We start from the raw sequence: 13,331 nt of genomic DNA, 5'->3' as shown, positions 1-13,331 counted from the left end.
GGGAAGAGTATTAGGAGAAATTCACTGCATTTAAAAATGTTCACCCAAATAAGCAGAAAAAGATTGACCTAGTTTACTAATTACTATAAATAAAATTGGAAGAACATGAAATATAAGTCAAAATGTTTCACCAAGAAATTCAATCAGTAGAAAAACCTGTAGCATTTGAGAGGCAAATCTTTGAGCTACTGCCTCTTGTTCAGCGAATCTACGAGCATCTTCCGTTACCCTCTGTTCTTGCTCAACCCTCATGAGAACCTAGAAAGCAATTTCATTCATATAAAACACCATAGCAAGCTAGGATGAACATATTAGATAATATTCAGATATGTTATCATCAAATATTTAATGAGAATTGTCACCTGAAGCATGGCACTCTCTTGCTCTTGCTTATCAGCAAGTGCCTGTCGGAGCTCATCAACCTCTTGTTCTAATTGCTCAACCTAAATCATGGGGATATGCCAGTGTGCAAATGTCATCATGAAATTTAATCTTCACTTAAGGAAAGAAAAAGAAGAAACAACCCAAAAATAATAATCCAATATGAAAGAAGGGAAGAAACCAACCAATCAACTAAGCCCCATCAGTCTATGGGTGGGCGTTCGGGCAGTTTGGATTAGATATGAAAATTTCGGTTTGGATTTTCGATTTCCGGACAGAAGAAATGACAATCCAAATAATCCCAGATTGGATCGGATTTTTTATGTTCGGCTTCGAATTAATCGATTTGGATATTTCGGATTTTTGATTTTAAGCCTATATGTTGAGTTGTTTCTTATTCTTACAAAAATGAACATCCAAATGAAGTATTCATGTTAAATTGCCGTAAAAGTTCCTCATTCTCATCGTAATCCTTCAAATAAAGTATTCAAGTAATGAAATTATTATCAAAGAAATACTAACAGAGACATTAATAAGGCCGATAAGAATTAGCAATAGTAAAACCATACCCAAATAGAAAGTATTCTGCCAGTAACTTAGTCATTAGTATTAAATATATGAGCTAATGTCTAATGGGTAGGATATTGGGCTGATTACGGTTGGCATGACCAATGGACTAATATCTAATGAATAGCACTAAATATAAAGTATAAAATTTGTGGATTTTGGGATATCCAAAAATCCGAAGTACCAAATCCAACATCCAATCCGAAATCCGAAAATCCAAACCAAAAATTCAAAAAATTTGGATTTCGGGTTTGCCCAAACTATGCCCCTACCCATCACTAATTAGTTGAGGTAGCTGTATGCACGCTCTTTTATTATTTCCACTTTATTCAGGCCCAAAGTACTTTCATTCTAGTACTCAGTATTTTGTTTTTAGGCAATTAGGGGAGTTCTCTAGATCTCCCGTTTATCCCTACTCAGATTACTGGTAATCACAACAAATTGGTATTGCCAATCTAGATTCTTTGCTTCCTTTGTGTTCTGCGCTTAGCTAAGTCCACTATAATTCAAAGAGATTTGAAGATTCTTTCCACTTCCCCAGTTGGTGATTCAAACTCCAAACTTCTTGGTTGGAAGTTGGCAGGCTCTTACATGAGCCACTTCTCTTTAAGGCGTCTCATTTTAACCTCTATGTATGCTATTTGCAACTTCTGTTGGATGTGATCATTTAATCATGTCCAATCTTGTACATCCCTCTTAGTGTCCGCATTTCTAGAACATTCTCATAATTGATCCATCACTGAATTAAGTGCTAGTCGTCAACCTACAGCAATCCTCCTCCATTATCCTAACTTGAGACTGATTATGCTTAACAAACATATGTGGAATTTATCAATGAAGTTTTGGAAAGAGAGTTTATTGTGCCAACCATCTAAAAAGTGTAGGAAGCTCTTTTCTTCCATGCTCAAAAAGATGTACAGAGGCAGACATTAGGGAAACTTGTGAATCATAGGGAAAATATGCTTTTGAACCAGAGAATTACAGTCGACCAAAACCACTTATCAAATAAAAAGGAAAAAAAACAATCAAGCAAAACCCCAGAGAAGAAGAGATAAAAAAAAAAAAAAAAATTTAAACGCTCCCTGGGGATTTTGAGGCACCTCCTTATGGTTGAGACTTAGTTTACTGGTGTCCCATCATCTCGAAAAAACCTAGGGATTTTTTACCCCCTACTTATCCACCCTACAATCCAAGAAACCAAACTGGGTCCAGGATGATAAGACAATTGTAACCCCTTATTAGACAATTGACTATTCTACGTGAACACCGAGAGTATTCAAGGTTGCACATGTTTAATTCATTGACGAATGCATGGTTCTAAGTTGCTCGGACGCGGGTAAGGGTGTCCGACACGGGTGCGGCTCTAGAGGTCGGATCCTTCGAAATGTAAATTCTAAGATTGGAGGATATGGATCCTAGTACGGATACGGGTGCGGGGATGGCACAAGCAATCAGATAATTAGATGCTTCACTTGACCAAATCCATCACAGGCTTACAAGAAGCACATCAAAGCATGCTGAGTAAAATGCCAGAAAGCTGGGGGTCTTCACTGTCTTTTGATATCCAGGGAGGAGAATTATGGATGCAGGGATATGATTTCCTACTCAGGCGGAAGTATATAATTCATGCATAAACAAAACTCTTAAGTACCCTTGCGCTCAACTGCCGCCTATTATCCTGCTTGACCATCTCCATCAATGCTGTTTCCAACTCCTCTGCTCTGCATACATGGAAAAAACACAAAAGGACACCATTAGTCCCCTTAATATCTCTTTTTTCTTTGTTTTCTACACCCACACACACGAATAGGTATAAAATCTTGACCAGAAGTGCTACAGACAAATAGCAAAAATAGAGAAATGTTCAATGCCATTATTTATAAGGTAAGGATAAATATTAGACTCCATTGAGTTCCAAGTTTGATAGACTACTCTCTAAAGGGAGAGTTAAACTACCAAATTCTAAGCATCACGGTTCTCTCTCTTTATTTTAAAAATGACAGTCAATACAGACTACTTTAATTTTGAATAGATATTTTGCAATTCTTTTGGTGACCTTAGGCTGTCAGAGATTGGCTTACTTTCTCAGATACTTCCCTCATGCTTTGAGACAATTGATCAGAGCAGAAACTTGAGGCATCAAACCCCCCTTTTGCTACTTGGTTACTCTTTCCCCACCCTGAATATCATGAGGCACACAGAGGAAAGGACAAAAATAGGGAGAAAAGGTAGCAGAACCAAAAAGAGGTGGGTTTCAACTGGATGGGAGGATCCATGGTTTCAAATTTGTTATTTACTTTGCCTCCTAAAATTAACAAAAAAACAAGGGTGATTCTTACTGCAAGTACAGAATGATTTCAGAAAAAGGCAACACCTTTATTGTAGCATAAAGGTTTCATGAAAATATCAATCAACTGTTAAAAAACGTTCATAAGGTAAACAGTTACAGTTCGGAGTGAGCAACTATGACAAAATCCAAAATGCAAAGTAATACAACATTAACATTAACATCTAATATGTGCACCTTAGTTCAGCAGATCGTTTCTCCTCCAACAATTTGCACATCTCAACCTTCAGCCAAACCACCTGCATTGAAATCATACGTTAAAATATGCAAAGTGAAGGTACACCAGAATAATTTATGACCATTCACAGGCTATTCGATGCTATCTGAAATATTACTTTGATAATATCCAAACTAACAATCAAATTCCACAAATTTCTAAGAAGAAATAATCAAATCAAACAAGAAAAGATAAAGACTAAATTGGAGTTGAAGGTAGGGAAATTACGGAAAACAGAGAAATGAAAAGATGGGAGGTGAAAAGATAAATAAAATGAAAAAGAAAAGAGGAATCATGTGAGTGAGAGAGTAATACTTTAGAAAACATATTCTATTACCTTACATCAGGCATGAATAGCAGGCAATACTGTATGATTAAATATGAAATAAAAGCCAGACAAGAGAAATAGCATTGAAAATCATAGATGCAGCTGTGTAGTATCATATTTCAAAAGACTTCTACAGCCAGTGAGTATTAACTTCATCATAGTACTTGATGTAAACTAGACATGAGAGCTACATGACACTTCAGTGCACATAACATGTTCATTTGCAGTAAAGTCACACGGGATTGGTAATATACGCGTGTGTGCGCATGTGTATAAGTGATTCAATATATCTTCTTTTTTTCTGCTTTGCAGGTCTCTATAAAGATCCTTCCCAACAACTGACTTGTCAATCCAGTGCTGAGAGCCTGAGACTCCTAAATACTATGGCAAATAGAGATAACTCACACCCACTCTAGGTGATTAATTTTGACAAAAACCATGATACATCCTTTATTTTTATTTTTTTGAAAGGTAAGATTAAAAAAAAAGGATTCCTCCTTTATTATTGGTATCTTGGAGGATATGTCATTATGGAGGCACAAATATTATAACTGGACAGTACCATAGAATGTTGCTATATTCCCAGAAAACCTACATGCATTTTCTAGCTTTATTGGATGAAAAGATATTCGAAAATCTGACAGGAGACGTACTTGAACCAAAGGTCAGAGTTTTCTGATAAACAGGCTTTCGACACAGCAGTTTAAAATAAATCAGAATGCCCGAGAGATGATTTTATTTTTTGATAAGACAGCGCCTAGAGAGATGATGTTGAGTCTGTGTGTATATATCTATATATACACACATATATCAGTACTCAAAAGACTTCATGTTGTTAGTACACTGGTAGGCTGTATCTCTCCTTTAAAAGCCAAACCATCTGACAAACAAGTCAGATATCTCATTAGGCTCTTCCTAATTTCACATTTCTGAAAAAAGTTCCTTGCCATTCTTTAACAATTATCTTTGAAAAAACCCCATATATGGCCGTTTCTTCACAATCTATGCTCAGAAACACAAACTATGAAATCATTTGCTTTAATCAACAAACAGCCAAAGCCTACCCCTACTGCATAACAAATCCAAGGACTGTCTTTTCTTACTTCATTTGCTCTTTTTTCTTCCCTAATTCTCCAGAAGGTTCAGCTACTAAACCTGCAATTGCACACCTTCAGTTCAGCACCTAGTCAAAAGAGACTAACAAGAACATCGTCATTCGTACTATATCAGGCTGTGACTAACGAACTGCCCATCAAAGAATGGCAAACTGAATCACTTTAAATAACAAGAGTCCGACAAACAACCACTCACTAAGCTTACAAGTCCAGTAACTATAGCGCTTTTCCAATCTGTTTCTGCATCCAGTCTTTTATATGTTAGTTATGACCAAGCTAAAATCAGTGTTTGGCATCATAAGCTGAAGTTCCTGCCTCATGTACATTCACTGAACTTTCCAATGAAGGTTCTTAACCAAGGAGGATTCTGCTAAAAAAATGACCATTCAAGCTCACTATGCGGTACATCTCTAATTATTCTGGAAGCAGCTTCCAGGTCACTTATTTTGAAACAGGAAAAATTACTTAAAGAGGGTTGTATCCTTGGACCAAAATTCTTAATTAGATCAATAACCATCTCAAGCTTTCACTTCCAAAACATCTCGATACAAAATACGACAAATTTCAGTAAGCTGCATGAATAATTCTAAAGTGCTAGTTTAGAAAGTTAAATGAGACGATAAAGCAGAGTAGAACATGGTTATTAGAAGTTGATCAGGAAAGGTATGCAAGTTCAAAGGAGAATGAAATATATTATAATTTAGGAGAGATATGACCGAAAGCTACCTGTTCTTGAAGATCTGGAACAGAATCTATTTCCACATTCCCATTCAGGCTCATATAAAGTTCATCCATATTAGCAGATGCAATATCCGTCTGAGATGCATCACTATTTGTCTCTGCATCAGCCTTTTGATCTGTTTTAGTGACTCCTAAAATTGCAGATCCAGAATCATGCTTAAAACTGTACAGTTTAGATACTAGACCCTGAGAATCCCTCAAAACTCGGAGCCCTTTAGTCCTCTCTTCCAATGCAGCCTTCACGGCTGGCCGATGCTTATTTCTTAGTACTTCTAATCTAGCTTCATTGACATTTTGATAGCCCATGCATGCAGTCAGAACAAGCTGGCTGCTATCGAATGTTGAGCCAGCAAGCGACTGCAGCAGGGTGACTGCATCCCCAGCATCTTTTGTGGTAACTAATGCAGGTCCTGGGCAAGACCAAACTACATCAATTTTGTGCAACCCAAATTTGTATATAGAATAAAGCTGCAAGGAAGAAGAACTTGCAATTTGTCAACCCTTGTGAACTCAAAGATTACCATATAATTCCATCAAAGCAAGCGCTGTACGAAATAACATCACTCGATTTCCTTCAAACAGAAGCACATCCCATACCCTAAGGACTAGAACAAAGGAAAATTAATGAGAAAGGGCATCAACAAACGTAAGATGATCAAGCTGCAAATAAGAAGATTCTGAGAACACTGCCCTAAAATTAAGCACAATGACAACTTAAAACTTGGTTATATCTACATTATCGGCCACTATACAGCTTAAATTTTTCATGAGAGAGAGAAACCGACCACTTTCCCATGGAAGCATGTTCATAAATATGGAGAGGAACCATGGTCCTGTTACCCATGCTACCTGCACTCCCAGGTAATCCAGATGATTAACTGCAATAAAGCATTGGTGGAATAAGACACCAAAAAGTCAACAAATAATAATGATTACCGCCAACAGACTGATAGATAACCTGAAGAAAGGTGCTTCACAAAAGAAAATTAAAGTAAAAGCCATACCCAACTTTGGAAATCTCTCTCGCACCAACTCCTCAAGAACAAGTTGGTCAACCTGATAAGAGACACTGTAGTAAATAAAATCTTGTGGATATTTCTCATATGCAACTGAAACATACCAAAGTAATGAAGTGGGGACGAAGATGTAGCACCAAGTTATGGCAAGCAAAAACCAAAACTTTTTTTACCTGAGACTCTATCATCTCTTCTGAGTAGTATCCATCAAAGTAATCATCTAAAATCCCCATCAAAGTCCTGTAAGTGTTTTTCAACATTTTGATTTTGATGAGACAAAGCAACCAAAAATATACGGAAGCTCATTTTACAATTTACAACTCCATAACAAATAACTCTACAAGTGTGATGTGCTAAAGAACACCAATGCTCTCTGAACTGTGAACTGTGAGTAGAAGCCTTCCTCTACATATAAATGAAGATGTTCCTCTGGAAAATTAGATGCAAACAAAGTTAAGAAAAACATACCAAAATGCATTTTCCTCCGGCATTAAAAGCAATAACAGACCAGCAAAGAAATTCATGGCCTGCATTTTTAGACAAAAAGTGTGGTTAGATCGACACCAAAGGATTATTAAATAGGTGAAGCATAAGATGAAAGAAACAGATTTTTCACAAACTAGAAATATAGCACTAGTATGCTCAGATAATATTTAAAAGAAAATAGAGTTTAGAAATAAACCCTAGAATGAGATGCTGATATACACAGAAGAAGAGAAATAACACCATGTCTACAGCACCTCTTAGAACTGTCTGGGAACAATGTCCGACACACTTAAATAGATGATAAGATTCTGCATCTCTTACTTATTTCAAGACCGCAAATATTCAAATAATAATGTTCTCCACATCGTAGTAATTCATCAACTATTATTTTAGGGCAAAATCGAATCAACAACCGACTTATAGTGTTGGTAACCCAATTTTCTTCTGGCGACATGGTCAAACAGAATTTCAAAAATCTTAACAAACATGACTAGCTTCCCCCACAATTTCCAAATTCCCGGAGGGGAAAAAGAGGAGAAAAGGACGAGTACATAAAAAAGAGATATGCTGACAGAAATACCTGACAATAGCCAACCGAGGGATTGTGTCGAGCATAGGCTGTAAGTAAACGCCTTAAGGCATTTCTCCCATCCTCATCTAGAGCAGGATGTCCAGGAAATGTTCGTGGTAGATCCTGCAATAAACTGCAAGATAAGCTTGGACCCGAAATGGAAAAACCAGCAGTAACATAGAATGCAAAAGGAACTCAAAAGAATAGCTGAGATATAGCACATTCAATAACCTTCTCAATCTGCCCTCTCCATTTTTCAGGTATAGATACACAGTCTATGCTCGCGTCCACTGAACTTCCACAGTCCTCTGATTCCACACTTTTAAGCTCCGTATTATTACCAGATCTAGTGCCTAATGCAAGTAAATCTTGATAATAGGTCCCCACTTTGCGTGCCCTCACACCCACAAAGGCTTGCCAAAGCTGTGATTCCAATATTAAGCTTACATGAATAAAGCTAGCGCATGAACTCAGATTACTTTAAAGAACACAATCATAAGGAAATTTCAAAAAATTCTATGTACCTCTCCCCTAAGAGCCATGGGTACTCCACCCTGAACAAGACACTCCAATTCTTCTTTCCAAGGAGGCAAAGACTCTTGACTAGTATTAGCCAAATGGCCAGCAGTATCATTTAACGGAATGTCTTGCATCGAATCTAACTCAGATTTGTCCAAAGATTCTGATCTTTCTATATCATAAAACTCATCTTCTGAGTCCTCTTCAGATACTCCTTTTGCGGGTCTAGACTCTTCAATTGCAGGAAGGTGATTCCTCGGACCAGAATCTTGCTCCTGTTTGGCTAAGTTTACTTTCTTTTTGACACGAGTGCTCATCATATCCTCAACTGCCTGTAGAGAGGGTCTAATTTCCGTCCACATCTGAGCCTGACAAATTTTCCTCTCCACGGAGGTCAGTGTAACATCCTTCTCAGTTGCACTTTCAAGTTGACCTTCTTCCCCGTTCTGTGCATCACAACTTACCTCCTGACTAAATGGTTTGGCACCAGGATTAGTAGAACTTTTGTCTGCAGATATCCCATTTATGGGTAACTGAGCAGACTCTGCTTGACGCTCCAAAAAGTCGTTCCACCTATCAGACCTCTCTTCCTCTTCTTCCTAAAAAAGAAACGAATACAAAGTGAGATAATGAGGAAATATTCACTGCTTGATTGCTGAGAAGTGTGGTAGACATAAAATAAACAGAAGACAAGATGTTTGCAGCTTCGCTTCAGCTGATTACAGAGAAATTGTTTATTTTTGGTCTTCCCTTTCTTCTGCCAACCCCCTGGTCTCTTGTCTAATCTTCTTCAAAAAAAAAAAGAAGAAGATAAACAGTACATTAACTGGTAAAACAGCAATAAGAACAAAAGAGTACCTTGTAGATATTAGCATATTCACGGTATCTTTGTACATGCTGAGGTCGTACAGCAAATCCATAAGCATCCCTGTTAACAATGACACTAATTAGTGGGAACAAAAAAATCAAGGAACGGTTTATGGAAACAAAAATCTTTACATGGTTAAGTTCCCAGGAAAAATACTAATGTACTGCTGTGATGATATGGTTATCACTTCATATTACTTATCTTTTTCTATTAGTTAGAGAAAAATGTAGAATTTTTTTTTTTTGATAAGACAAATAAAATCAAAAAAAATCTTATTAGACATAAAATTTTACTTTGTATTAATTACTTCTTGTTAGGATAGAGTTCTAGTAGTTTCAAAAACTCTTATTTCTTCAAAATTCCCCGACATATATACATATAGGGCCACCATATTCTTGTTTAAAATACATGAATAAAATTGGTTGAATTGATCTAGTGTAACAATATTTCTATCTAACCTTTCTCCCTACGTCCCCTCTCTCTATTCCTCCACCCCCTCTCTCCTTTTTATCTCTATTTCTTCTCTTACTATATCTTCTCTCTTCTTCCCAGTTCTAATCTCTTCTGCTTACTTTTCTCCCAACACTTATCAGTACAACATCAATATGGTACTGAAGCACAAGTTCCTATGCATCACACTAATACACTCTTTGCACTTGAAATACTTATCTGCCACTCATGGCCTAAGCTGTTCGTCCACTTCAGTATGGTGGTTTTCACGAGTACCTTATTCAATCAAAGGATCAACAACCACATTATATTAACTCAAATCTTTTGAGAGTCAGACTAAACAATCTTACTTGTTGTATCGAATTTTCTCCAATTGGAAGAAAATAATGAGATCATGAGGATATCATAATCACTTGAAATAATTAATCTTTTGTTCTGATAAGGTATTTTATTGATGCAAACAACACCAAGCAGGTGCTAAGTTACAAATAACTTAATTACAAACTCTTAAGGACATGAAGCCTAAAAGAGAGCCACACTCATCTACATTTTGCATTATGCACCACAAGTATAAAACAGTAAGTACCTGTACTTTAAATATTGCATAACCTCCTTTGTCAAAAACATACACTGTATAGCCTCATTTTTCCCCTCAAAACATCTCTTATTCCTTTCACAACAAATAGCTCACAGAATGTAAGAAGGGACAGTATTCCATATTGCTTTCATTCCCTTTCTCATCTTTTGCCCTTGCCTACACTCCGGAGCTTGTTTCATACTATTTGTAATTACCCCTTATACACCAAATAGGTTTAGAATCAAACCCAAAATTTGCAAAGTAGCAACAATGGAGAAGTAATATTTTGCTAATTTCCGCATCTCCATTGCTTAAATTGCAGCTGCTGCATAAGTTGAGTTCCCTTATCCGCACCTCTTTAACTCTCATCACTTCACCCTTTTTTTCTTTTTGTGACAAGTCAAAAGAAAATGTACAAAAGTTGTACGTCAACACTTTATCTATTAGTTAGAAATGAAATAAATAAAATCTTAATTTAAAGATCATGTTATCTTTTTTGCAATAAATAGAGTTACAGTAGTTTCAAAAGTTCTAATTAGTTTAGAATTCCCTATGCTATAAATAGAATCTTCACATGATTTTCTTGAAATTCTCTGTATTATATATGATTAATTGATTTGCTAATATAATTTCTCTTTCTATCCCTTCTCCCTTCAGTCCCTCTCCTCTCTTTTCTTATCGTTTTCTATTTACTATTATAATTTCCCTTCTCATTTTTGTTCTTCTCAGTTTCACCCATTCCTCATTTCTCTCTCTCTCTCTCTCTTGTCCCTAGTTGGTACTATATTAGTACATATTAAATAGGATAAATTATCTTCATTTTTATCATGATCTACCATATCAAGAACTGATATTAGTACATATAAGAATGCCAAAGCTTGTTAAACATTGATTGCTCAAAGAGAACAAGCCCATTAAGACCAAAAAGTTAATGAAGATTATGTTTAGCACCTAATTGGTTTTATTATTTAAGTTAAATCTATTACTTGCAAAAGCGGTTGTTAGATAATTGATTTAAATTTTCACTTTGTTTTAAGCACATTCAGTTAATAGGTGAAAAATTGATTTTCTCACAATAGACCCAATTGATGTAATGTAAACAACCAAAGCCCTTTTTTCCCTTTTAAGTGGAGGTGCTGCAGTCTAGTGGTTGTCATGTTAGTTTCTCCATTAAGAACAAGATTACGTACTTCTTCACTGTTTACCTTTTATACATGCCATTACCTTCTAGTGATTGCTAACACAAATTATAACATCCAACATTTTCATGAACAAAGCTCAAATTTATTATTTTATCACTTTACTACGCACCTAAGGTGTGGCCTAGCTGTCAATGAAGTAGGCGAAAACCTTGGAGACCGGGGTTTAAATCTTGGTGGAGACAAAACATGCTAAGTCATTTTTTCTATCTGCCTATACCTTGATTGGCAATATTACCGGTACAGTGGGAGATAACACGTACTTGGTGGAATAGTCTGACTAAAAAAAAAGTCTGATTTACTACACACCACAGTACATTTCACTCAGTCACCAAAACACACACTGAATTTACAATCAAAGAAAGACCAGAAAGAGAAACTTGATGTTCATAGAAACATTAAAATCAGAGGAAGTTCATCTGCGCAGTAAATATTTTATTTTTTTGCAATTCCTGGTGAGATATAAATTATAATGAAGAATCCAAACAGCATGAGTCATGGATCGAGCTGACAAAGTGGAAGGGGAAGAGAGATTTAAAGGAGTACCTCTTGTTGTCAAAAGAGATGAGAGGTGGATTCAAAACCGTTGTTTCTGCCTTCATTGTCGGTAGAAACGATCAACCAAGAATTGTTCAAACTCGGAAAAATTCCTAGATCTTTTCTCCCCAAAAAAATCTAAATGGATTTTATTTTCTTTTTCTCCGCAACAGAAACAAAAAGACGAATCAAGAAAAAGGGTCTTTAATTTCTGACTTGAAGATTAGAATATCAAGACTTGGTCTTCCATTACACAGTGCAGTTTCAATTAAAGAGTGGTGGGTTCAGTCCGTACTCAATGCTTAAGCCCTGAGTGTGGGGGGTTAGAGGGGGTGGGGTCAAGAAGGGGGGGTGGGGATGGGCACGTCACATGGGAAATGCGAGATTACCGTCACGTTATGATGACATGTGAAAAGGTGATTGCTTAACACTTCTCAGTTCTAAAGCCTATTTTTAGTGAAAGTGAATTCTAGATTAAAGGGAGATATGTATACAGATTTGAGCGATCTTTAGTGAAAGTGTTTGTGTGTGGGCACAAGATGTTGTATCTTTTCTGAAGAAAGGTGAAATTAATTTTTCATCTATCCCCTCAACACTTCACCTACCCCCCTTCCTATATTCTTCATGTTGGTTTTATTGCTCTTTCCCTCAATTTGTACGTTTCTTTCTCACATAGTTAAAAATGGTAGCGACGGCGGATCTACATGATGAGTTAATGGGTGATTTTTAAAAATAGCCACATTTACAACTGGTAGTTCAAAAATAGCTCAATTTCAAAAGTAATCGAACTTTAGCCACTTTTTACGTAAAGATAAATCTGAGCGAAAACACTGTTCAAAACCCGGAAAATACTCCAGTATATTATGCTGGAGTTCCAGCATAAGTATACTTGAACTCCAGCATATTATACTGAAGTTCCAGGATAGTATGCTGGAACTCCAGCATAATATGATGGAGTTCCAGCATAAATACACTAGAACTCCAGCATAATATACTGGAGTTCAAGCAAGTATAATGGTCCAGTATAATATATTGGAGTTTGGAGCACCAGTGCTCCAGTCTCCAATATATTATATTGGAGCCAGCAAAGTATACCGGTCCAGCATAATATGCTGGAGTTCATACACAAGTGCACCGAACTCCAGTATATTATGTTGGACCGGTCTCTATTGCAGCAAAACGGTGGCTATTTTTCATTGACTTGGTAAACGCTGGCTATTTTTGATTGACCAGTTCGAAAACTGGCTATACCGTAAAATTTTGGCTGAGTTAATAGGTGCTCAAGCATTCATTGACTTTACCTATTACATGTTGGTATTACGGTGTTCAAAATCAGATAATCAGAAAAATAGAACTTAGAACAGAAAATACAAAAATAATTCCGAACCTACTAAATTCACAGTGTGTACTTA

At 36.5% G+C, this 13,331-nt stretch overlaps 1 protein-coding gene across 1 annotated transcript in view; it reads right to left on the bottom strand.

Moving 5' to 3' along the window:
- LOC109225868 (TBC1 domain family member 2B-like) overlaps window positions 1-12,499 on the bottom strand; it is a 14,178-nt gene extending 1,679 nt beyond the window's left edge. The window contains exons 1-15 of the mRNA XM_019390673.1: window positions 11,929-12,499; window positions 9,147-9,216; window positions 8,294-8,887; window positions 8,001-8,192; window positions 7,779-7,892; window positions 7,181-7,239; window positions 6,886-6,952; window positions 6,701-6,752; window positions 6,482-6,574; window positions 6,218-6,301; window positions 5,682-6,106; window positions 3,473-3,534; window positions 2,600-2,669; window positions 363-443; window positions 157-258 (exon numbers count right to left, since the gene is read on the bottom strand). Of these exons, the coding sequence (XP_019246218.1) occupies window positions 157-258; window positions 363-443; window positions 2,600-2,669; window positions 3,473-3,534; window positions 5,682-6,106; window positions 6,218-6,301; window positions 6,482-6,574; window positions 6,701-6,752; window positions 6,886-6,952; window positions 7,181-7,239; window positions 7,779-7,892; window positions 8,001-8,192; window positions 8,294-8,887; window positions 9,147-9,216; window positions 11,929-11,984 (2,121 nt within the window). The 5' untranslated portion in view covers window positions 11,985-12,499. The remainder of the gene's footprint in view (window positions 1-156; window positions 259-362; window positions 444-2,599; window positions 2,670-3,472; window positions 3,535-5,681; window positions 6,107-6,217; window positions 6,302-6,481; window positions 6,575-6,700; window positions 6,753-6,885; window positions 6,953-7,180; window positions 7,240-7,778; window positions 7,893-8,000; window positions 8,193-8,293; window positions 8,888-9,146; window positions 9,217-11,928) is intronic.

The sequence above is a fragment of the Nicotiana attenuata genome, chromosome 5 (genome assembly GCF_001879085.1).
Source record: "Nicotiana attenuata strain UT chromosome 5, NIATTr2, whole genome shotgun sequence".
Lineage (NCBI taxonomy): Eukaryota > Viridiplantae > Streptophyta > Magnoliopsida > Solanales > Solanaceae > Nicotiana > Nicotiana attenuata.
Note: the sequence above shows the minus strand (reverse complement) of the source record. Positions and strands in the feature narration are given on the sequence as shown.